Here is a 25,257-nt window from a genome sequence, read left to right on the forward strand (position 1 = left end):
CCATTAGATGTCTGCAGAGTCTAAATTCCAGAGACTGCCTAGTGCCAAAGGGAAAGGAGTGGCAGGTCTCACACTCTGATGGAAGGTGTGATCCCTCAAAGGAGCGCTCAAGAGGGTCACTCACTGGGAAGTGCTGAAGGCAGGCCAGGCTGGACTTGAATCTCAGAACCCTGGTCACACTAAACGCCCTGGGAGAACAATGGAGGGCAGGGCAGACCCCCCCATGTCCACTCACTATGACTAAACTATTAACTATTGGCCAGAGCTCATTCTACCAGAGCTCAAGGAATCTCCCCCTCGAGATCTACAGAGCAGCAACCTGGGGCTTCAGTCACACGGTTACCAAGCACTATGCCCTCATGCAAGCCATGGCTGTGGTTGCTTCCTCTGGTTCAGCAGTCCTGCAGACTGGTGCAGAGCATCTCCTTACACCCGCCTCCTCAAACGCTGCTTGGGAGTCACCTACAGTGAATACCCATGGAGACCAGCATTCAAAGAAGGAGGAAGGTTACTTATAACTTATAGTAGCTAGAGTTCTTCAAGCTGTATGGTTCCCCTGTGTATTTGCATCCCATCCTCCTCCTCCACTGCTCAGACCCTCTTCAGATTTGCGGTAGAGCAGGAATTGGAGAGGTGGCTGTTCCGCACTGCCTCTTATGCCCTCGGTTCGGAGCATATGGAGATGAAAGGTGCAGGTGCAAACCAACAGACGCTGCTATTGAAGAATTTCTGGTCCAGGGCAAAGAGAGCGCATCCAAACCCACAGTGAATATCCATCGGGACCACCAAGAACCACTAAATTTAGGTACTAGAAAGTAAAATCTATTGGATTAAACTAGCCTGCTTCTTCAGTCTGAAGAGCAGCATTGTGTGCATGCACCTGTACCATTTTTACTCTCCTAGTCCCCTCTCCCCCACACACCTCTCCTTTTGTTCTACTTACTCTCATTCTCCTGGTCCTCAGGGGGATAGATAAGCCCCTGGAATTCCACGTTGACATGGATCTCTATTCCCAAGATCAAGGCAACCTTCAAGAGGATGAGCTGGAGCTGACGGATACCTGCAGGATAGGAGATAAACTCAGACAATAAGTTAATATTGTATGAAGACAAAATCTACCTGTGTTATAAATGTTCCTCAGTGCACATCTTATGGAAGGACCAGTTACTACATAAGCCTCTTCAGATCATTTTTATAAATAAAGCATTTTATAAGATGTTTTTAAAGAACACAGAAATCAGTCTCCCAGACCAATGGGGAAGTTTGTCCAACACCTGCCTTCCTATCCCAAGGACTGTGGTTCAGGGTTCATGGCAGGGCATCAAGGTTCACACCTTCTGCTCCTTCAAGAGCTAGCACAGCTTCTTAGAGTGAGGTAGGCAGTTTATAGGCCTGGAAGAATACTACAGGAGAGAAAGACACTGCTACTATGCAGAGAAAACTCTGCTGGCTAATTCAGGACTCCACTTAATTGCTGTAATTGGGTGTGGGGGGGAGATGGACAAAAGAGGATGGAATGCTCTGTGTGTCTGTCTGTAAGATCAAAATTCCAGAGATCTTTCTGTCAGTCCTACTGGAGGCCAAGTCCTGTTTATCAGCTGCTGCTAGGCAGGATTTGCTTCCTTATCTTCCAGCTTTTGTTGGCTCACCACTTGCTAGAAAACATCCCCGGGGGTTAAAAAGAACTGGCTGGGGACATGCCCAATACATGATAAAAAACAACAGAATGCATGACCCTGCTGACTGTGAAAGCATAGTCAGTCAGCTTTAAAAGGGCAGTAGATCCCCCATTTAAATCAAACCTATCTTATCTTCTCAGTAGCTTGATTCCTAACCCTCTACCCAATCAAATCCTATTCATAGTCTGGCAGCTTTCCTTGTCCTCAGACACTTTCCTAAAAACATTACGTAGTGAGTGACTCCATCTTCATCACTTCTTTCCACTCTTCCAAATGCATACATTACAACCTATGTGAAATTGTCTTATATTTGCCTGTACCAGGAGTGTTATAGCTTTATTTCTACTTTTGGGGGTTTTGTAGGGCCGTAGGCAAAGTGTGATGATCAAGGGTATTAGGCCATTTTCGGCAACTTGTCTAGCATTTGTAGTGTGACAGTTGTAGGGGTAAGACTGAGGCACTTGAAGAGAATTATCAGTTGAAAGGGAGGCTGGTTCCCCAAGTCTAATTTTCAAAGAAGAAAGGAAGGGTTCATGGCAACATCATAGGTGTATGCTGGGTTGCAATTACAAGTTCGGCAACAGCCCCACCTTTAACCCATGTCTAGGTCTGGCCCAAACAATGTTATAAAAACATAGGACTGAATTGCATCAGAGTCACATATTACAGGGACATAGCAGATCAGAGGAGCTATTGCTGAAGATTAAATTTTACTGAGTCACTACATATTTCCCACCTTTTCCCTGAGGAGAAGTGAGATCGGATGTGTGAATAACAGATGCTTTACTTACTGATGTGGTCGATGGCTCCTGCGCAGAACTTGCCATAGAACTTTTTGGCGCCAAGGCCCCGCAAGTCATGGATGGTGAATGGCCACAGGTGCAGCACATTGTTGCGAGAGAAGGCATCTCGCTTTTCTATGACCACCACCTTGGCTCCTAGCAAGGACAGGTCGATGGCTGTACGAAGGCCACAGGGTCCAGCCCCAATTATGAGACACTGCAAAACATTGGCACCAAGCAACATTATAGACCTGAATAAAAAAAAAAATATTTCTACCACAACTTCAAAGCAGCACAAGGGACTTCACTCAGTCCTATTGTCCTATATCTGCATCACAAGCTGGGATTTCACCAGACACAAATCCTTTTGATGTCACCTGCATGCTCTGTCACTAATCTGTTAATGCAGTTACTGTGGCTTGAATTAAAGCAAGCACGTTACACCAGCAGAAGTGGTGAGGAGCAAACAAATCAATTGTGCATTTTCAAGTCTCGATGAAGAAGTGTGCCAAGCTGTACTCTTCCATCTTCGTAAAATCTGAGTAGTGTCAAGAGTTCCAAAGGATCCTGGCCCAGTTTGTGTTAATTTCTCTCCTCAGAGCAGGTAATTGAGCCATTTTCTCTTACTACTTATACTTCCCAAAGCCTGAATTGGCCATTTAGGAGGCAACTACCAATGGCCTTGCCTACACGAGGCTTTTTCCTTAAAATTTCCCAGTGTTGTGGAGCTGCACCAGTGGTAGCAATGGTGAGAGTATTAGGGTAGGCAAGACACAGGAGCTGGGATATTTTAACCAGTAGCTCATCAAGACCCATTCTGAGCAGCATGGGACAACACTGCAGAAAAAATGCACAGATTTGTGGTTACTTTACCATTCCTACCATTGCCACCATCAAAGCAGCAACAGTGGGAAGTTTTAGGAAACAAAATTCAGCATAGACGCAGCTCTTCTCTAACTGAAGAGACAACTTCTAGCAGGACACATTTCCCTTCAAGTCTACTTCTGCTGTGTGTTCTCTCTTCCTCCAACCTCATTCTTCACTCCACCCACAAGCACTGTTAGTAATGAAGGATAGTAACTAGTAACCTGAACATAATTACAAAGCCAGATATCTCTGAATAGCAAGAGCACCATAATGTCTTAGTAGGATTAAAAAAAAACAAGATGGTACATTGGCGTTACTTACCCAGAGCAGGGCCGGCTCTAGCAATTTCGCTGCCCCAAGCATGGCGGCACACTGTGGGGGGCGCTCTGCTGCTCGCCGGTCCCATGGCTCCGGTGGACCTCCCGCAGGCTTCCCTGCGGGGGGTCCGGTGGTCCTGCAGCTCCAGTGGACCTCCCGCAGGCGTGCCTGCGGATGCTTCACCGGAGCCGCAGGACCAGTGGACCCTCCGCAGGCACACCTGCGGGAGGTCCGCCGGAGCCGCCTGCCGCCCTCCTGTCAACCGGCAAAGCGCCTCCCACAACGTGCCGCCCCAAGCACACGCTTGGCGAGCTGTGGCCTGGAGCTGGCCCTGACCCAGAGTGCAATCCTATGGCCTAAGAGAAACCCTGTATACTAGCCCAAATGGCTCACAGGATGATTTGTAGTAAACAGTCCACCTTTATCATATTATTTTTCTGCCTGAAAACATAGCGTGATACAGCATGACCAGAGTGCAGCAGGAGAGTGACAGATGGGAGATATGTAAGGGTATGTTTACACTACAGGATTATTCCGATTTTACATAAACTGGTTTTGTAAAACAGATTGTATAAAGGCGAGTGCACGCAGCCACACAAAGCACAATAATTCGGCGGGGTGCGTCTATGTACCGAGGCTAGCATCGATTTCTGGAGCGTTGCACTGTGGGTAGCTATCCCATAGCTATCCCATAGTTCCCGCAGTCTCCCCCGCTCATTGGAATTCTGGGTTGAGATCCCAATGCATGACGGTGCAAAAACAGTGTCGTGGGTGATTCTGGGTAAATGTTGTCACTCAATCCTTCCTCCATGAAAGCAACGGCAGACAATCATTTCGCGCCCTTTTTCCCTGGATTTCCCTGGCAGACGCCATAGCATGGCAACCATGGAGCCTGTTTTGCCTTTTGTCACTGTCACCGTATGTGTACTGGATGCTGCTGACAGAGGCAATACTGCAGTGCTACACAGCAGCATTCATTTGCCTTTGCAAGGTAGCAGAGATGGTTACCATCCCTATTGCACTGTCTGCCATTGTAATTTGGCGATGAAATGACGGTTATCAAGCATTTTGTACCCTCTGCTGCTGTCATGGGTGCTCCTGGCTGGCCTCGCTGAGGTTGGCCGAGGGCGCATGGACAAAACTGGGAATGATTCCCCGGGTCATTCCCTTCTTTATGTTTTGTCTAAAAATAGAGTCAGTCCTGCCTAGAATATGGGGCAAGTCTACTAGAGAGCCAGAAAGCACAGCCACTCTGGGTCAGAGCCCCAGAGATCTCGCAGAAATGATGAGCTGCATGCCGTTCTAGGGAGTGCCCCTGCAACAACCCCAACCATTGCTTCCCTCCTCCCACACCCCTCCTGGGCTACCATGGCAGTGTCCCCCCATTTGTGTGATGAAGTAATAAAGAATGGAGGAATAAGAAACACTGACTTCTGAGTGAGATAAAGTGAGGGGGAGGCAGCCTCCCACTGATATGATAGTCCAGGGAGTACAGAATCTTTTCTTTAGACACGAAAGGAGGGGGCGGGGAGGCTGATGGAGCTCAGGCTCCAGCTGCTATGATGAGGACCGTTACCCAGCATTTTGTACCATCTGCCAGGAATGACAGGGAGTCATTCCCATTTTTACCCAAGCGCCGCCGGCCGACCTCACTGATGCCAGACAGGAGCACTCACGGGATGATGACGAGGATGGCTATCAATCATTTTGTACTGTACCGTCTGCCACAGGGGAAGGGAGGGGAGAGGATGCCACTGTTTAGCGCTGCAGCACCCCGTCTACTAGCAGCATCCAGTAGACATACAGTGACATTGAAAAGTGGCGAGAAACAATTTTGTTCTCTTTTCTTTGGGTGAGGGGGCGTAAATTGACGACATACTCCCTGAACTACTGGCGACAATGTTTTTGACCCTTCAGCCACTGGGAGCTCAGCCAAGAATGCAAATGCTTTTCGGAGACTGCAGGAATTCTGGGATAGCTGGAGTCCTCAGTCTCTCCTCCCTCTCTCCATGAGTGTCCATTTGATTCTTTGGCTTTCCGTTACGCTTGTCACGCAGCACTGTGCTGTGGACTCTATCATAGCCTGGAGATTTTTCCAAATGCTTTCTCATTTCGTCTTCTGTAATGGAGCTCTGATAGAACAGATTTGTCTCCCCATACAGCGATCAGATCCAGTATCTCCCGTACGGTTCATGCTGGAGCTCTTTTTGGATTTGGGACTGCATCGCCACCCGTGCTGATCAGAGCTCCACGCTGGGCAAACAGGAAATGAAATTCAAAAGTTTGCGGGACTTTTCCTGTCTACCTGGCCAGTGCACCAGAGTTTGGATTGCTTTCCAGAGTGGTCACAATGGTGCACTGTGGGATACCGCCCGGAGGCCAATACCGTCGATTTGCGGCCACACTAACCCTAATCCGACATGGCAATACCAATTTCAGCGCTACTCCTCTCGTTGGGGAGGAGTACAGAAACCAGTTTAAAGAGCCCTTTATATCGATATAAAGGGCCTCATTGTGTGGACAGGTGCAGGGTTAAATCGGTTTAACGCTGCTAAATTCGGTTTAAACGCACAGTGTAGACCAGGCCTAAATCCCAGGATGATGAGAGCCTTATTCTCTGTAGAGGGAAGAGAGGCTGCTACAGTTTAATTAGAGCACCTGAAGCCAGTCACCTGATAAAAAAACCCCTGCTTCAATCAGACAGTTGGAGGAGTTGAAGCAGAGTGGTTTGGTGTTGGAACAGAGAGCAGTTTGAAGGAACGCAGCTGGAGAGAAGAAGAGGAGAGTTTGGAAAAGTGTTGGGGCAGGCCAGAAGATCAAGACCCTTGGTAAAGGGAAACCCGGCTTGTACAGAGCCAAGGGACTCCACAAACACAAAGGGTTGAGAGAAACCTTGCCCAAGCAGAGAGAGGGCATGAAGCCCCACAAGCTGAAGGGCCAGAGAGGGAAGTAGCCCAGGGGAAGGAATCACTAGTTCAAGTGATTTGCTGCTATCCCTAGGGCCCCTGGGCTGGAACCCAGAGTAGAGGGCGGGCCCAGGTCCCTCCCTCTCCACTCTCCTTCTCTGGGATACTAGTGGGACAGTTAATGCCCCAAATCAGGGGCGAGAAATGGCACCCTGAACACTCCCACAAGAAGAGAAAGCTCAGGACCCATCATAGTAGTGCCAGCAAATGGTCACAATAGGAACTGAGTTCTGTTCAGTACCTCATGGAGAGTCAGTGATCCTACACACTTTATATCTCAATGAAGTGGTATAGATCTTAGGCTGCTCCATAAATGTTTTCCTAGGACTTACTGGGGCCTCTGGGTTGGATTTCTCCTACACTCCCTGAGCAGCTCTTAAGCGTGCTAGAGACTGATCAGAGCCCCAATTGCTGATTAAATGGTCTCTCCCAAAACATGAACATCAAGGCCACATTTATACAGACAACTTTTTTTTTTTCTGATCACACTCCCAATGTGAAGTAGCCATAATGGTCTCTCCCAAAACATGACGCTGTTTGAGGTCCGTGACAAAAGTTCCTCCTCTACTTTGGTGGGTCCTGTGCTTATTGGCAGATTTGCTCACCTCACAGATTCACTCTGTTGGTCAGGAAACAGCCCAGAGACCTTCCCCTCTGGTAGAAGCCACAGTCCAGGTCAATTCCTCCTGTGTTTGATCAGGAGTTGGAAGGTTTGGGGGAAACCTGGGCCCACTCTCTACTCCGGGTTCCAGCCCAGGGCCCTGTGGACTGCAGCTGTCTAGAGTGGCTCCTGGTACAGTTGCGTGACAGCTACAACTCCCTGAGCTACTTCCCCATGGCCTCCTCCCAACACCTTCTTTATCCTCACCACAGGACCTTCCTCCTGATGTCTGATAATGGTTGTAGTTCTCAGTCTTCCAGCAGTATGCCCACTCACTCTCAGCTTCTTGCACACCTCTTGCTCCCAGTTCCTCGCACACACTTCCTCTCCTCTGGCTCACCCTGGCCTGACTGGAGTGAGCCCTTTTATAGCATCAGAGGGGCCTTAATTAGAGGCAGGTGCTTAACAGCCTCACCTGACTCTTGGCAGGTTAATAGGAGTCGGGTGTTCTCATTAGCCTGGAGCAGACCCTGCTCTGGTCAGTCAGGGAACAGAAAACTGCTTATCCAGTGGCCAGTATATCTCCCATTTACTACTCTGTGGTTCTCAACTGGCCTGGGTCTATCACAGATCCCACTGGTTAATCATTACAATTAATCTTCAGGCAGAGATCTTAGTTATGATCTGAAACTATGAAACTAAAAAAGGAAGGGCACCACAACAGGTTCCCCAACCAAACGAACCATCAAATCAACAATTCAGGCCACCAGAAAGAAGGCCAGCTGAAACATTAAATGATTTACAATACGATTCCAAAAAGGGGATCCAGATTAAGTCATAAACTTTCAACTCACTCCTTGAAAGATTTTTTTCCCCCTCCATTAAGCACTTGCAAAAAGTCCTAGATCCGGAGGATCTGGTGAGTTTTTCCCATTTGTTACTGATTTCTTTGCTGATAATACAATTCTCAAAAACTTTTCTTCCATCTGTCAAGGTTACGATGAGGATAAGTATCACCTATAGCTGAACAGCTGCATCTTTATACAGTTAATGACCACTCCATTTTTTTCACAACCACATCCCCAAAGAGGACTAAATATGATATAAGGGTCAAGGCCACATTTACACAGCCAACTTTTATTTTTCTGATGACACTCCCAATGTGAAGTAGTCATGATAGGATCCAAGAGAGTAAATGAATTATTTTATACTGGATAGCTCATAAATTCAGGTCCACAGAATGTTCCTGTATATTAATTATCAATGATTTTGTCCTAGTAAGGTCAAAATCTGTTTTTCTTAAATTCTACTTCTCATTCTTTCTTCAAATGCAAGTTTAGGTCATACTTAAGCATTTAGATATTCTGGATATATCTATTGGGTTTCTGGGAACTGATATTCTGTATGTAGCCTGTAAGGCATCTAATAATATACTGATGCACGTCCATTCTTGTGCCTCCAGAGGACGACTTACTAAATAATATTACTACTAAGCTAAAAGTCATTCAAGGATCCCACAGATATTTAAGCAATTGTTTTTGAACTGATCATCTCTCTTCCTCACACTTCCAACCCCTTTCCAGGTCAAGACCCCATGCAAAAACTGGCTCACCTGTAAGAATGTTCAGAACTCAAAGCACTATGTATTGGATTTATAAGGAGGTGCCAACAGTAATTTAGCTGAAGCTCTACAACTGGAGACAGTGACAAGTTCTAAACTTGAAGTGGAAATTAGGATCAATAGCTGCAACAGCTGTGCACATTATACCCAACTTCCCCCCTAAAAATACCCTGTAGCTGAGATTTTTCAGGAACAAGAGTAAAGACATTCCAAGCAGTGGTTCCCACAGTGAAATAACCCCATAACATTACATTTTTAATGCTTATGCCACAGTGTGTGTTCGAGTTTGAGCAAAACACCATGTGCAACTCTTCTGCTTTAATACTCTATAACCCTAATTTTCTGGTTAGCTGCATAAAGGCAACATTGTGCAATGACCGGACTCTCACACCTGCAGGGTTTTGGGCTTCAGTTCAACACAGTTCTTAAGACTGCAGAGCTAAAGCTGAGATTCACAGGATTAGCACCCCTCTCCAGTTTCACAGCACCAAGGCTTCTGATTACCTCAACCCCTCAACTTCACCCCAGTTCGGATTGTCTGAAACCTTCCCAAAAATTGGTCTAGTGTGTGTGCACAATATGACAGAACTGAAGTTATTGCAGAAATGATAGATAAATGTCCTGACTTAACGTATGTAAAATCTTAGCCCTTAAGGGAAACTTCAATGTAGGTTTTTTCCCCATTTGTGTGTGTTTTTAACTAGTTGTCTGCAAACTGTGTTTAAAAGCAGGAATATAAAAAATTATAAAAAAAGTGAACAAGTAACGTAAGCTTTCGTTAAGTCAAATAGACTCAACTCTCACTCGAGCACTATCTATAATACAACTATGGTCATTTCTCAGATGTCATATAAAAAAGTCTTAATGGGTGATTCAACCAGAATCTGAGACAAGTAATAAATAGCATTAGAGAAAACAGGTAAAAGTAAAAACTCATATCTGCATTGCATTTCTCTACACACAAACAGCCCAACACGGGCTCTCTCTTTAAAGGCATGTAGCAAATCTTAGAAAACTGTGCATAGGTCTTCAAGAAGACACCACCATTAGCAGTAAATATTTCATACTGAAGCCTTTAGTTACCAACCCTATAAAAAACAGAATCGAATAAACAAACAAGGAAGAAACTAAAATAACCTTCTAATATCCAAGTGGGAATTAAAATTCAGTCATCTGTATTACAGGTCACTGACTGCACATTAACAGAAATTACTTTCATTTCAGTTTCTGTAACACAGGAATTAATCAAGACATTTGCTTCCTCAGGGAAGGTGAATATATAGCAATGAACAACATCTCACTCTTAGTGGGAGAAGCAAGACATCCTCCCACTCTAATTTCTGGAGTTTCTTAATTGTATCATACTCCTCTCTCTCACCTTCCTTTTTAAAAGAAACTGGGTGATCACTTACCAAAAAATAATTCACAAGTATATTTAAATATATATTTACTGAAAAATTATTCTACGCAGATAACCGAACTGCAGTGTGTAAGCTTAACTACTAGAGAAAAAACAGCATAGCATGTGATTTTCTCTTCCTTACAACTCTGTTTAATGAATTCTGCTAAGACTTAGAGCAGAAACTCCTCATAGTAAGTAATTCATCTTAAAAGGTTGGTATGTGCTGTAATGTAGAATTGTAAGAACACAGATGTAGAACTGTAAAATTATCTCGGTCCATCACCATACTGAGAGTGATGGCATAAAACAGTTACCTACCTTTCCGTAACTGTTATTCTTCGAGACATGTTGAATATATCTGTTCCTCTGTAGGTGCACGCACGCCTCATGCACTTTTCTCCTCTCAGTGGTACCTGCCGAGGTGGCTGGAGTCCTCAGCTGCTACATGCTACCATGTGCTGGTACAGGAGGACAAAACCAACCTTCAACCCTCCCTCAGTTCCTTCATACCAGACAGACTCCAATAAAGAGGGTAAGGAGAGTGGGTTGTGGAATGGACATGTGCATCACATCTCGAAGAATAACAGTTACAGATAGGTAGATAATCAGTTTCTTCTTCAAGTGATTGCACAGGTCCATTCTACTTTAGGTGACTCAAAAGAAAACATGCATGAAAGTGGGTTTGGAGTCTACTAGAACCGAGATAGTTCGACAACCTGTCCGAAACTGCCATGGTCTCTGGACTGATGGGAAACGGCATAATGAGAAACAAAAGTGTAGAACGAAGACCCTATGTGCATGCAGTTTCAGACAGAACATGGGCAAGTAGATTGCTTGGTTAACATGAAAATAAGGGACTACTTTTGTAAGAAATGTAGGGTGAGGGCGGAGATAAACTTTATTCTCATGGAAAACTCTGCAAGTGGGCTACGAGAATGGAACTCTCAAATTGCCCACTCTTTTAGCTGAAGAAATTGCCACTACAAATGCCACCTTCATGGAAAAGCGAAGGAGGGAGCAAGTTGCCCATGGCTCAAAGGGAGGTCCCTTCAATTTTTCTAGAACTAAGCTCAGATCCCAAGGAGGGATGGCATCTCACACATGTTGGGTATAATCGGACCAAGCCCTTTAGGAATTGGGTGACAATGGGGTTTGAAAAAAGGGATCTATCATCCACCAAGAAATGGAAGGCTGAAATAGCTGCTGAGATGCACTCTTCTAGAGCTAATAGCCAAACACTGTTTTAGAATTAGCAGATAGTCCAGCAGAAGGCCCAAGGGTGCCTCCTCTGGAGATACACCTTCTGCAAGAGACCAGGTAGAGAAGCACTTCCACTTAGCCAGGTAAGTATTCCTAGTTGAGGGGGGTTTTCTATTCAGAAACACTTTCTGAATGATCTTTGAGGAGGATTTCTCAAAGCATGTCAGCCAAGAAGTATCCACACTGACAGACAGAGAGCTCGGAGGTTGGGTTGGAGCAGACATCCATGGTCCTCGGAAATTACATCTGGATCCAACAGGAGAGATAGGGGAGGCTCGACAGACAAGGACAGCAGGGTCAACTCAGTGCTGATGAGGTCACGATGGTGCTATAAAAGATGAGGTGAGCATGTTCTTGTTTCACTTTGAAAACGACTCTGGGAATACAAAAGGAATTGGAGGGAAAGAGTATAGGAGAGATTTCTTCCAGGATGGGAGAAAGGCATCTGTCAGCAAGCCTGGGCTGCTGAGTCCTCCTCAGGGACAAAACTAATATTTTTTGTTGGTTCTTGTTGAAAACAGGTCCACCTGGGGAGTCCCCCACAGTTGGAAGATGGACCTAGCCACATCTGGATGTAATGACCACTCCTGGTAATCAGAGATGGATCTGCTCAGCTGATCCACTAATGTGTTTAGTTTCTCCTGAAAATACGCAGCTCTGAGATTAATTGAGTTGGTTATACATAAATTCCCAGAGGCGAACTGCCTCCTGGCTCAGCTGGTTCAACCACGCTCCTTCTTATTTGTTTATGTAAAACATGGTCACCAAACTGTCAGAATTAACAATTTTTTTCCCAACTATGTGGGGGTGGAAGGCCAAGCAGACTAGACATACCACTCTTAACTCCCTGATATTTAGAGAGTCTCTAAATCTTGAGACAATCAAAGACCTTAAGTCTCCAGGGACCGTCCATGAGCTCCCCAGCTCAGAAAAGTCACATCTGTGACTACAGTGAGGTTTGGTAGTGAGGGGAAGTAAGGGAATCCTCATGTACTCTTTCAGAGGGTTCATCCACCAGCTGAGAGATGATAAAATTAATGTTGGCACTCAAACCAGTTTATCTAAATCGGAGCATAAACTGATGCAAGCCATGCTTGCAGCTTTCTGAGGTGTGATCTGGCATGATGAACTACATACTGCCATGTGACCAAGGGGTTGAGACAGCTGCATACAATTGTGTGAGGGAATGCTCTCATTTGCAGCACTAAGTCCCTGAAAGTTTCAAACCTGGCTTGAGGCAGAAAGGCCTTGGAGTTCATAAGAGTCGAAGACTGCCCTGGTGAATTTTATTGTCTCTCTTGGTTTTAGGATTGATTTGTCTCTATTTACAAGAAGCCCCAGTGCATCGAACATGGACAAGACAGTTGATATTCTGGATAGGACTTGAACCTTGGACTGACCTCTGATCAATCAGTCATCCAGGTACAGGAATACATGGACATCTAATTTTCTTAGCAGAGCTGCTACAACTGCCATGCACTTCATGAACACTCGAGGAGCAGCTGACAGACCAAACAGAAGCACTATGAACTGATAATACTGTAGCAGCCATTCACCATGAATCTGAGATACTTCTGATGGTTGTGATGCATTGTGACATGGAAATAAGCATCTCAATCCCCCTGCTCCAGGGAAGGAATAACTGAAGCTAGGGTAACAATCTGGAATTTTATTTTCTTCAGGAATTCATTTAACTCCATTAGGTCTAATATAGGTCTGAGACCCCTTTTGTCTTTGGGGGCAGGGAGGGGGAATCAAGAAATAGCAGAAACAGAAGCTTCCCCCCCCCCCGAGGTACAATGGAACTTCCTCTATTGCCCCTGCCTGAAGAAGTGATAAGATCTCCCGTTGAAGGGCAATCTCATGAGAGTGATTCCTGAAGAGGGACAGGGAAGAGAGAGTGCAGAGGGGGTAGAACTGAACTGGATGGCACACCCCAATTCCACCATGCTTAACACCCATCACTGGCCTGAAGTTATGTGGGTCCAAATACCTAGGAAGTGTGATAAGCGATTGGTAAGACTACGCTTTAGTCATAGGTAGTTTTAGTAAAAGTCATGGGCAGATCACAGGCAATAAACAGAAAAATCACAGCCCATGACCTGTCCATTACCTTTACTATAAATACCCCTGACTAAATCTTGGATGGGGGGGGCCCGGGGCCAGTCCCACTGGCTGCTGCTCAGGCCATCACTGGGGCCAGTGGCCACCGAACAGCAACTGATGCAGCTGTTCCTGGGGCCATTGCTCTAGCCATCCCCGGACAAGCTCCGGAGGTTTCCAGGGCCAGCCTCACTGGCCACTGCTTGAGCAGGACCACTGCTCAGGCGGTCGCTGGGGCCAGCTGCACCAGCCGTTGCTCAGTCAGTCCCCAGGGCCGGCAGCCAGGGGTTGCCCCAGCAGCAGCCGGTGCAGCTGGCCCCAGGGTTGTGCGAGTGGCTGGCGGTGGGGCCGTTCCAGCAGCAGCTGGTTTGCTGTCCCCAAGGCCAGCTGCTTGGATGGCCCTGGGGAGAGCCACACTGGCCACTGCAGAAGTCATGGAGGTTGTGGAAAATCACGGAATCTGTGACTTTCATGACAGACACGCAGCCTCAGTGATTGGTAAACGAACACTGGAGAACAGATGGAGCTATGGTGACTAGTACACTTCCCTTCACAAACCCATCAAAATGCCTGCTTGGATGAAGTGGCTGGACAGGATGAGGGCAGCAGACAGCATCTCCTTTAATCTCAGCTCTTTTTCCTTAGTAGATCTTGGGATTGGGGAAGAAAACTCCTAGTGTCTGTATGGCTGCTGCAGATGAAGCTGCTTCCTTTTTACTGCTGGGGTATGCATCCCAAGGGATTTGAATGTTGCCATGGAATTCTTAAGGCTCTGAAACTTGTCTGTTTTCTCTGAAAAGAGGAAGGGATCTTCTCCTCCTTTAAGGTCCTGGATAGTCTGTTGGACCTCTACAGCAATGGTCTCCAAAGTGGGGGTGCGCAAGACTATCCATTGGGGAGCACGGTGGGAGGAGCGTCACTGGAGGGAAAAAAAAGGGGAGGGGGAGCACGGCCGAAGGAGGGAGGAAGCGAGCAAGCAGGGAAGCTGTCCCTCCCAGCCAGGCAGGGCCACCCGGAACGCAGGGGCTTTAGGGGCTGCAGGGTGCTGGGCTAAGGGGGCCCCAGGACCCTGGCCTGCAGCTCTAAAGCCCCTTTCGGAATGCGGACCCAAGTCCTCTGGCCCATGGAGAAGCAGGGCCAGCCATGCAGCCAGCAGCCAGAAAGAAGTGGCGTTTTCCCCTTCAAAGCCGGCCGGAGAGAAGTGGCGCTTTGAAGGGGAAAGTGCCGCTTCTCTCTGCCGCTGGCTGCACGGCTGCCCCTGCTCCTCCTGAGTTCTCCAGCCCGTGCTCATAGGGCCGCATTCCGAAAGGGGCTTTAGAGCTGCAGGCTAGGGCCCCGGGGCCCCAGGCCCTGCAGCCCCTAAAGCCCCTGCGTTCTGGGTGGCCCTGCCTGCCCTGGGAGGGGGAGGGGTAGCTCCTAGAATCGCGGCCATGGGGGCAGTGTCACGCTGTGCAGAGTCACTTGCACAATCCCTGCACCAAACAGGAGCTGCCCCAGGTAAGTGCTCTGCCCCTCCTGCCTCCCCCAGCCCTGAGTCTCCTCCCGCACCCCCATCCTGAGTGCCCTCCCGCACCCTAACTGCTTCCCAGACCCCACACCCCACCCTGAGTGCCGTCCCGCACCCTAACTGCTTCCCAGACCCCACAGCCCACCAACTCCCTCCCAGAGCGCCATCCCGCACCCTAACTCCCTCCCAGGCCCTGCACCCCACTCTCAGCACCCTCCCACACCCTGCACCTCACTCTGAGCGCCCTCCTGCACCTAACCCTAACCCAGACCTTCGAATCGCTGTATCACAAAGTGTTAAACCAAGATTTTCAGAAACAATGAAGCATATTCAAATCATATTGCTCTCACTAAAAAATATTAATTTTTTTGGTGAAAGCAAAGAGGTTTTAGTACCATTAATAAATAAAAAAAAATTTAAATTATTTAATCTTTATTTCATGCTTTAATTTCTATTTTTTGTGTACGTTTTATAATGTACATAATATATTAGTACAATAGTACATGTATATAATTTATACATAAATATACATATATTGGGGGTGCATGCTCAAAATTTTTTTACTGATGAGGTGCACAATCAAAAAGTTTGGAAACCACTGCTCTAGAGGTAGCCCAGGCAACTGCAACTATGAACACCTTCTCATAGTAATAGGTGATGCCACGGTTTGAGCAACCGAGTCTGTGCTATCCAAACTATCCTGAAGAGCAGTTCTAGTAACCAGTTTAACCTCTTCAGCCATTAGTGCAAATTCTTGTCTATAGCTAGAGCCCTATCAAATTCATGGCCATGAAAAATGTGTCACAGACCATGAAATCTGGCCTTTGTGTGCTTTTACACTATACTGTACTATGTAGATTTCACAGAGAGACCAGTGTTCCTTAAATTGGGGAGTCCTGACCCAGGAGGGAGTTGCAGAGGGTCACTGGGTTATTTTAGGGGAAGGTTGCGATATTGTCACCCTCACTTCTGCGCTGACTTTAGAGCTGGGTGGCTGGAGAGTGGCAGCACCCCGCCAGCAGCAGCGCAGAAGTAAGGGTGGCAATACCATACCAGGCCATCCTGACATCTGCACTGCTGGTGGCAGTGGCTCTGCCTTCAGAGCTGGGCTCCCGGTCTGCAGCTGCCACTCCCCAGCTGCCCAGCTCTGAAGAGAACGCCGCTGCCAGCAGCAGATTAAAAGTAAGGGTAGCAGTACAGTGACCCTCACCCCTTCACAATTCCTTTTTGGGTCAGAACCCCTGCAGTTACAACACTATGAAATTTCAGATTTAAATAGCTGAAATCATGAAAATTTATTATTTTTAAAATCTTATGACCAAGAAATTGACCAATGGGGGTCCTACCAAATTCACAGTCCTCTGGTAGCTTGTCTTTAAATTTCATAATGTTCTTCCAGAGGGTGAAGTCATATTGACTCAGGAGAGCATGTTGGTTTGCAATTCTGAATTGCATGGTTCCTGAAGAATAAAGCGTACAACCAAACAGATCCAGCTTCTTTGAGTCTTTACCTTTCAGTGTGGATGCTTTTTGGCCCCACCTTTCCCACACATTGGCAGCTGCCAACACAAGAGAACCTGGGGGGCAAAGGGGGAGAAGGGGGATGAGAATAAACATGTTCACATCCCTAAGAGGGGACAAAGTATCTTCTTCTTTGCCCCCACAGCAAAACAAGCTGAGAGAAGAGTATCTGCCCAACTGGCAGAGCCACCCTGGCTAAGGTGACTGATACCAGGATGACCACTAATCTTTAAGAGCTTTCGTGCATCTCGTCTGCCTGAATGCGAAATACAGAGGCAACTCTTTAAAAGACCTTGATGAGCTCGGTGGTCATCTGGCGGTGGCTCAACAGCCTCATCTAGTGATGAGGAAGTAACAAGCAGCTGAGGCAGCAGTTGGTTTGTGGCATGTGACAGGGAGGGGGCGTGAGTGGTTTCTAGATGCTCGGTACCAGTCTCAGTACTGGGAAAACGATGCTTTTTGTGCTGATGTCTCTGGTGCACTCTCCATGACAGCAAGTGAGATGACTGAGAGGAGGTCTAGGAGCGGGGAACACACCAGAATGGCCAAGGATATGGGCCAGGGACCCATCCTTGCCTGGGCCATTGACCCTTAGGAGGACGCCAGTGCTGGGGCTGCTGCATGGCCCAGGGTCCCAACAATTCTGACGGGGGATATGTTCCCCATCCTGGGCGGAATACAGAAGACCTCACCTCTAAGTCCCAGGAAGAAGAGTCAGACGCTTCTGACAGCAGAGGTGCAAATCCAGATATGACTGGTGAGAGGTAGCCTGAGCCTGGGCATGGTGGTATCACAGAAATCATAGGAAGCTTTCCTCTAGAAAACATGGACTTCTATGAAGGTTTGGGTAGCAGCACTGCAGGATCTGGATGAAGTGAGGTATGAACCATGGGCATCAGTACCAGCTGAGGACCTTTCCTGCTGGCCATACCTGTACTGTGAGGCTAAGCACGTTTCTTGAGGCTGCATATGCTTCTGGGGTTGTTGGGATTAGCATAATATGTTGGCTCTGAAAATGCCTTTCAGGGGGACAGCCTGAGACCTGGCACAGGCTCCCAAGATGATGATCCTCTCTTAGGAAGTGACAAGTCTGCCTGTGGGGGTGGGGGGATTGTCTCTCCCCTGAATGCTTCTTCAGGTTTGTGCCTCTGTCTGGCTGCAGGACAGACGCAGCCGAATGAGGAACTGAACCTGAGGAAGGCCTGAATCTTTTCTTTGGTCCTGGAGTACAGTCCCAAGAAGCTGCAGACATCTCTGGCAGAGCATTCCACACCGAAGCTGATGTACCTGAGGCGCTCTCCTTGCATGACAGTTCTGATGGGGGTTGAAGTGCTGCCTCTATAAGCAAGCACTCAAGCCTCATCACCTTTTTTTTTAATGGAGCTTGAATCACCTGCAAATGTGACATTTGTCATTAACATGGGATTCCCCCAAACATTTCAAACAGGTTGAGTGCGGGTCGCTGACCGGCACAGGTTTTGTGAAGGTCCAGCAAGACTTAAACCCTTGTGAATGCAGCACTGTTCCAGTACAGGAAGATAAAAAAAGTGGTCCAAATAGACCAAAAATGGAAACCTAGCACTACAAGTTGTCTAACACTAACTATAAATAATAAACTAGTAAACAGGATCTAAATACAGAAAAGGAGTGAGGAAAGCATTTGAATTAACAGGCCTGAATTGTTCCAACAACTGTCACTACCAGTAAGGAGGAACTGAAGCGGGTTGGGGTGGCTCTGACCCCTTATACCACCAACAGAAGGCACTCCTGCCACCCCGACGGGTACCGTTTGGGGGAGGAAATTTTTCCAACATTTGTGCACAGGGCACACTCATACCGACAGTGGAATGGAAATGTGCAATTATTCAAAGAAGAAACTCCTTTTCCTTATAAACCTTTCCCCGTAGATTTCCCCCACTCAGTCACTGCCCTTGCATATTCTGCAGACAAGTCATAGAATCAAGTTAGGCTGATCATTACTGGCTCAGGAGTGCAAGCTCTTTGGAGACCCATTTTCCTTACCTTCGTGTTGGAGCACGCTTTCCCCTTCTTGTAGTCTTTGTGGCTGCCCCTCTTGTCTATCTTGGCCCAGAGGGCTTTGGCTTTCCAGTAGTTGAGCTTGGACTTGAGTTTATGATAGAAAGAACGATAGTCCTTGGGCTTTAGCTCTAAGTAGTCACAAAGCTCTTGGAAAGCTTTCAGAGTCCCCTTACAGGTTGTGGCCTGGACAAATCTGTCGAAGAGAATGTGGGCTTGGTTCACCTTCTCATTCCTGCTTTCCTCCATGCTTCCCACTCAACAGCTGCCCTAGTTGGCGTGGGGTCAGCTGTGCTCTTCCAGTCTGGTGGCTTTCCTGATGTTGCTCTGCCCAGTCACTTCCACCTCTAGCCCACAAGCATTATTAACCTAGAAAGTAACAGAGAGAAGTGTCAATGAACTTGCATTTACTCATGTTTCTAGAGTTACAACTTTGATCACCTAAAGTAGTTCAATCTTTCCATAAATAGTAAGGCAATGGTCCTCACTGAGGCCAGTTGAATACCACACAATTGGAGGTTCTCAGCCAAGCTGATGGAGATAAAACATTCTAAAAAAAATTATTAGAACTGTTTGAAAACAGTTCTACATCTGATTTTTTTAAGACCAACAAATCATGAATGTTCTGTCTGATTCCCTCCCACACGCAAGTTTTTCCAAACATGTTTTTCTTTTGTGCTCCATAGTCAGAAGTCTAAAGTGAATTGGATAAATTTTGGTGAAGTTGGAGAGAGGAGGAGGAGGCAGTGTTTAAATAAAACAAACAAAACAAAAACATCAGGCTTTTAATTGTAATGAAAAGCTAGACATAACCATAGCAGTGGAGAGACTAGTACCTCCATAACACAGCCGTGCTTACATCTAGCTCCTCTTATGAACACCAGCACCACCAACGTAAGAAAAAGTTGCAAGAGTTGAGATTCCACCAGCAAAATCAATGCTGGTTCTTTGATTCAACAAGAGACACGCATCTCTACACACAGCACCTGGAGAAGACGAAATAGCATGTTGAAGATGGTGCTACTGGGCTGAAGAAGTCTCAAACACAGTGACGTTAAAGAGTGACCTAAGGAAAGTGATCATGGCTACTTCACTCCAAGGAAGTTTAACCAGCAAATGGCAACCAAATGACTGAGGAAGAAAAGGACAACAAAATAAAAATAAAAATTTCTAACTCATTTCATCAGTAGATCTCACAGTGCTTTACAAAGGAGATCAGTATCACTAGAACGAAAAAGATGCCTCCAAGTGTACCTGCTCCATCGCACAAGGGCATTCACTTTGCCCTGTCTAGGCTGTGTGTGGGTATTCTTCTGGCCTTAATTGCTTTTTGGGAACTGGATATGATGGAGTGATTTGAATGCTGTATTACCATCACTGTAAACTCTTTCCTTTAGGAGTACAGCATTTTATATGAACTAATTAAAGGCAGCTTTGCAGTTTTTGCTGAAAGAAAAAAAGGAGGCTACGGCAGAAAAGGCATCTAAGGATTCAGATAAAAAATTTCCAGATTCTCACCAGAAAGGAAGCCAAGTCAAATGTTGCAGCTCATATCGATGCCCCGATAGGTCATAGCTTTGCAGCGGTTTGTTTGGGCACATTGAACCATACCCCAACATGACAGTGAATACTCAGTGCTGGGAATGGTGGAGTAGGCTTATACTCCATTACACAACACAGAATTCTTTTTAGTTTGAGAGAAATAAGTTTTCACCTACAGAATCCAGACATGGTGGCGGGTTTACACAACTCGGACTTCATTAGGGCAACTGTTTTAGTGCACTGAAGTGGTTTCTCTGATTGGCTGCCAGTAGTTATGGCCATATCAGTAACATCCACTAAGTGGTATGGAAATGATGATCTTCCTTATTTTTAATCTTAATTCTCATTTCACAAGAGTGAAAATTCTCTCCAGGCTGTGGCTCTCAAGGCATACTTTTCCAGGGGTTGAAGTCACTATGCGTTAAGCCTTGAAAGAGACAATGTCGCCCCTCTTCTAACCCCAGAGGAATGCTAAAAAGCACTCCAACATAATGCTTGTCATGTTGGATTACTTATTTCGTTTATATCTATGTAATGCTGACTGTAAGCCCTCCCCCCAATTAGCTAAAAGATTCAAGGTACAACTACTGTTTTGTGTTGTGTCTACTTGTCACTTACCATTACTCAAAGATCCTAACACTCGGTGTGATCCTTGTATTAAGTGCTATCTCCAGGCTTCCTATCACTTATAAAATGCTTCCCAATAATGAATAATCTAGATTAAGTGACATAAACCCCCTGCAGATAATGGCAATTTCGCAGAGAAGTCCATTAGTCTACAGAGCATTATTAATGCACCCAGATCCAAGCCACCACAGGATTCATTCCTTAATGCTGCTTCTATTTTTATTTCACCAAACAAATGCAACAGAATGATTCTGCAGTGGAGTCTCCCTGTGGGTTAAACCCAAAACTGCTACAGTTCCAGCCATCTATTTCTGTGTTTAAACTCTGCCAAGCTCCAGGGCTGCCCAGAGGGGGGGGGCAAGAGGGGCAATTTGCCCCAGGCCCTGGGCTCCGCAGGGGCCCCCACGAGAGTTTTTCAGGGCCCCTGGAGAGGGGTCCTTCACTCACTCGGGGGCCCCAGAAAACTCTTGCGGGGCCAGGCCCCGGAGCTTCTTCTGCTCCCGGTCTTCGCTGGCGGGGGAGTCCTTCCGCTCCAGGGCGGAAGGACCCCCTGGCCATCGCATTACCACCGAAGCGGGACCTGCCGCCGAAGTGCAACCCAGTCTTCGGCAGTAATTCGGCGGCGGGGGGCCCTTCCGTTCAGGGACCCGCCGCCGAAGTGCCCCGAAGACCCGTGGCGGGGGCCCCCAGCCACCGAATTACCGCCGAAGAGCTGGCTGCACTTTGGCAGCGGGTCCTGCTTCGGCGGTAATTCGCTGGCGGGGGGCCCCTGCCGCAGGTCTTCGGGGCACTTCAGCAGTGGGTCCCAGAACGGAAGGGCCCCCCGCCGCCGAACAGGGCCGGCTCTAGACATTTCGCCGTGCGGGGGGCCCCCTGCCGCTTGCCGGTCCCACGGCTCTGGTGGACCTCCCGCAGGCATGGCTGCGGAGGGTCCGCTGGTCCCGCGGCTCCGGTGGACCTCCCGCAGGCGTGCCTGCGGATGCTCCACCGGAGCAATGGGACCAGCAGACCCTCCGCAGGCACGCCTGCGGGAGGTCCACCGGAGCCACCTGCCGCAGATGGCCCCAGGCCCCCGGAATCCTCTGGGCGGCCCTGCCAAGCCCTGACCTTCTACTGTAGGTTTGTCTCATTGTACATAGCTTAACCAAAGTGATGTATTAAATATTTGGGGGGCACGGGGACAGGACTCTTCTTCACACTCCACTTTATAAAGGGCTATATTTAAGCCACTTATTCTTAAAGAAGAAATTCAGCTGTTCTTTCTGCATGTAGCTTCACTGGATTTCCATTTACCTCCCACTCCTACAATTTCTACATTCTTGATGCAAAAAATTGAAGCCCCTGAAATCAGAGGGCAACAAGCCAGAGATCACAGGGACTACAGGGGCCAAGGCAAGGACAGGCAGAAGTATTTGCCAGGTTTCCAGGGTATAAGTATGTGTCTCTGGCTTTTCTGCAAGTCGGCAGTATCCTGCATGTTTTGTCTCGAGGCAGCTGATTGCTGACTCAGAAGCTCTGCACATTCCTTGGCTACTACACTGAAGTGTTGAGAAAAAGACAAAGCCCATGAAGTGCATGCAGGAACAGGGCTCATGTTTCTATTTACAACAATAGCAAGAGGTTGTCACTGACTCATGGTTGCAAGTATGCTCAGGATCTGCTGCTCACGTCAGGACAAAAGAAAACAACAAAAATAAAACAAGCCATGAATGATTCCAGGTGCTGTTTCCTCCCTACAGTCAGCACAGAATGTTAATTTCAAAGTTGCATAAACATTTGAACAGATGTGCAAATGGTAAGAGAACTGGTTGCCTGCAAAACTCATTCCCATCCTGGCTCTAAGTCCAATTTAGCAAGTTGGAAGGGGTCTTGGAGGTGATGTGTGCTTTGGAGTTTGATCATGCAAGTGACTGGGACAGCATTAGATAGAACAAACATTTTTTTCTTCCAAGCAATATTCATTCCTTCTGAGGTTCTTGCGATTTCATAACAGCAAAAAAAGGTTAAAAGAGGCAAGATAGGAATGCTCCGAATCTCTGAACTGTACAGGCATCAGCCTATGACACCTCTCAGAACTTAAACCTCTGAACAAGGTAGGATCTTTCATATAATCCAGTACAAAACGGTTATTCCAAACAACAAAAAGTTCCTTTTAATGCCAAGATTGTTTTATTTATCACAGATTGAATCAAAGAAATGGCCCCCTCAGCAGAACATCCAACTTATGCTAAATAACATGTGGATATTTACTAGCCTTTTGGGTTGAAGGGCAAGGCCAGTCAGACTGTAAAACAAAATTCAAAATGGATTGCTATAACTAGAGCTATAAAATACTCCACTTATTTTTGCCCCATATTATACAGACAAGAAATGGGGAGATAGGAGGAGCAAAGATGCAGCTGCAATGTTTGTTGCTTCCCCTCCACAACTGAGAGCAGAATGCTAACATCATGCATAGTATGTTTTAAGACATTACTTAAATCTGCCTCTGTTCCATAAAATTTAGCAGACAGGAAAACATACTGGACATTAGATCTGTTTGTCTTCTAATAAACTAACCAAAAAGTTCAGCAGGGGCTGAAACATTTAGGTTTTCATTTGTCTTCTCTGAATGTATTCTTCAAGGTGGAACACGGGTGGGAGAGGTATAGCCCATATAGGAACTAAGCTGCCCAAATGAGAACCTGCTCTTCCTAAAGGAAAACAGTGCATATTAACTGCTCACAAGGAGCAAGTCTGCACCTCAAGAAAATTGATGCCCATCCCCCCCCCCCCAAAAAAAAAAAAAGATTTAAAATAAATACCTCAAAAGGAAGAGAATGTATGAGCTGGTGACTGCAAAAATGGCTGCACGGAGATGTTTGGGCCAGTTTATACTATATCCAGGGAATCTTACGTTTTTACCTTGTTCACCAGGGTATACTTGATGTCACCTCAGAGCACGGAGCTGGACTAGATGACCTCTTGAGGTGTCTTCCAGTCCTACTTTTCTAAGATTTTATGATTCTATATTCACTGTGTCAGTTGCCTTGAAATAAGCACTGCAAGTGTCTGAAAAATGGATTGAGATGTTGTCTAGATTCACTGAGGCAATAATTACCTCCCTGAACTCAACTAAAATACTATTTTGCATCTTCCTCCTGAATTATCCTGAGACTTGGCATAATTTTATTTTTATTTTTTCATAATTCTGGCAGGCAATACCTATGTTTATTTTTAAGCATTTTTCCTGATTTTTAAATCGATTTACATTTTCATATGTGAATGAAATTATGGGGCTTTCAAAACAGTTATTTAATTATAGTCTCTCCAATTCTCAAGCAGCATTTTTCTTACTTTTCCTAGCTGTAAAATTTGATTATTACAGATAGAAATGTTGTTGGTTTGTGTGTGCGTGTGCACCATGAAATTAATGTTAACTGACACTGACTGATAAAAATCTAATGCATCCAAACCTAGTTACCCTGTGACCACAGCAGAAGTTCCTACATTAAGAGTGCACCTAAGCGGAGACAGAGACAAATGGACAGCTGCCTTCTTCTACAGCAGAGGTTCTCAACATTTTTCTTTCTGAGGCACTCCCCCCGCCCCCAAAACATGCTATAAGAACTCCATGGACCACCTGTACCACAACTGTTTTGCTGCATATAAAAGCCACGTCGGCAAGGGGTAGCAAGCAGGGCAGTTGCCCAGGGCTCCAAGCCAAAGGGCACCCCACAAAGCTGAGTTGCTCAGGCTCCTGCTTTACCCAGGGTGGTGGGGCTCAGGACCATGGGCTTCAGTCTTGTGTGGCAGGGCTTAGACTTTGTGCTCTGGGCCCCAGCGTGTCTAACATTGGCCCTGCTTGGCAGAGCCCCTGAAACTTGCTCATGGCCCCTCCAGGGGGCCCTGGACCTCTGGTTGAGAACCACTGTTCTACAGTATGATTAGAACAGGGTGACCAGATAGTAAGTGTGAAAAATCAGGACAGTGGTAGGGAGTAATTGGCATCTATATAAGAAAAAGCCCCAAATATCAGGACTGTTCCTATAAAATTGGGACATCTGGTCACCCTAGATTAGAATGACAGTGTCCCAAATGGCTGTGTGGTGAGTCAGGATTCCCTTCAGCTATCTGCAGCAAGGCAGAGTTGCTCAGCTTAGTCACCAAAGTTAAGAATTTTTTAATTCAGAGTTCATTTTATCCAGTTTTAATGAGTCACAAAATGCTCATAATACAAGACTGCCCAGCGGCAGCATTTATCCATTCAAGGAAAAATGAAAGAGAGAAGCTAGACGGATATAATGCATCTGCTCACTTTTTCTGTCCTTATAAGATCACAAGGGAATAGTAAGAGATGTGGAAAGCTGGTATAATACAAGACCAGCTTCAGGAAGAAAGGAATGAGCCCAGCCCCAACGACCTGACATCTATCATTTCACCCA

General features: G+C 46.5%; 1 protein-coding gene across 1 annotated transcript in view; it reads right to left on the minus strand.

Moving 5' to 3' along the window:
• The window catches only part of MICAL3 (microtubule associated monooxygenase, calponin and LIM domain containing 3), a 171,057-nt gene extending 151,422 nt beyond the window's left edge, over positions 1-19,635 (minus strand). Inside the window, exons 1-4 of the mRNA XM_050920677.1 lie at positions 19,501-19,635; positions 18,650-19,033; positions 2,471-2,678; positions 944-1,060 (exon numbers count right to left, since the gene is read on the minus strand). Coding sequence (XP_050776634.1) covers positions 944-1,060; positions 2,471-2,678; positions 18,650-18,913 — 589 coding nt within the window. The 5' untranslated portion in view covers positions 18,914-19,033; positions 19,501-19,635. The remainder of the gene's footprint in view (positions 1-943; positions 1,061-2,470; positions 2,679-18,649; positions 19,034-19,500) is intronic.
• Between the last annotated feature and the right edge of the window lie 5,622 nt (positions 19,636-25,257).

Source organism: Gopherus flavomarginatus, chromosome 1, assembly GCF_025201925.1.
Source record: "Gopherus flavomarginatus isolate rGopFla2 chromosome 1, rGopFla2.mat.asm, whole genome shotgun sequence".
NCBI classification, from domain to species: domain Eukaryota; kingdom Metazoa; phylum Chordata; order Testudines; family Testudinidae; genus Gopherus; species Gopherus flavomarginatus.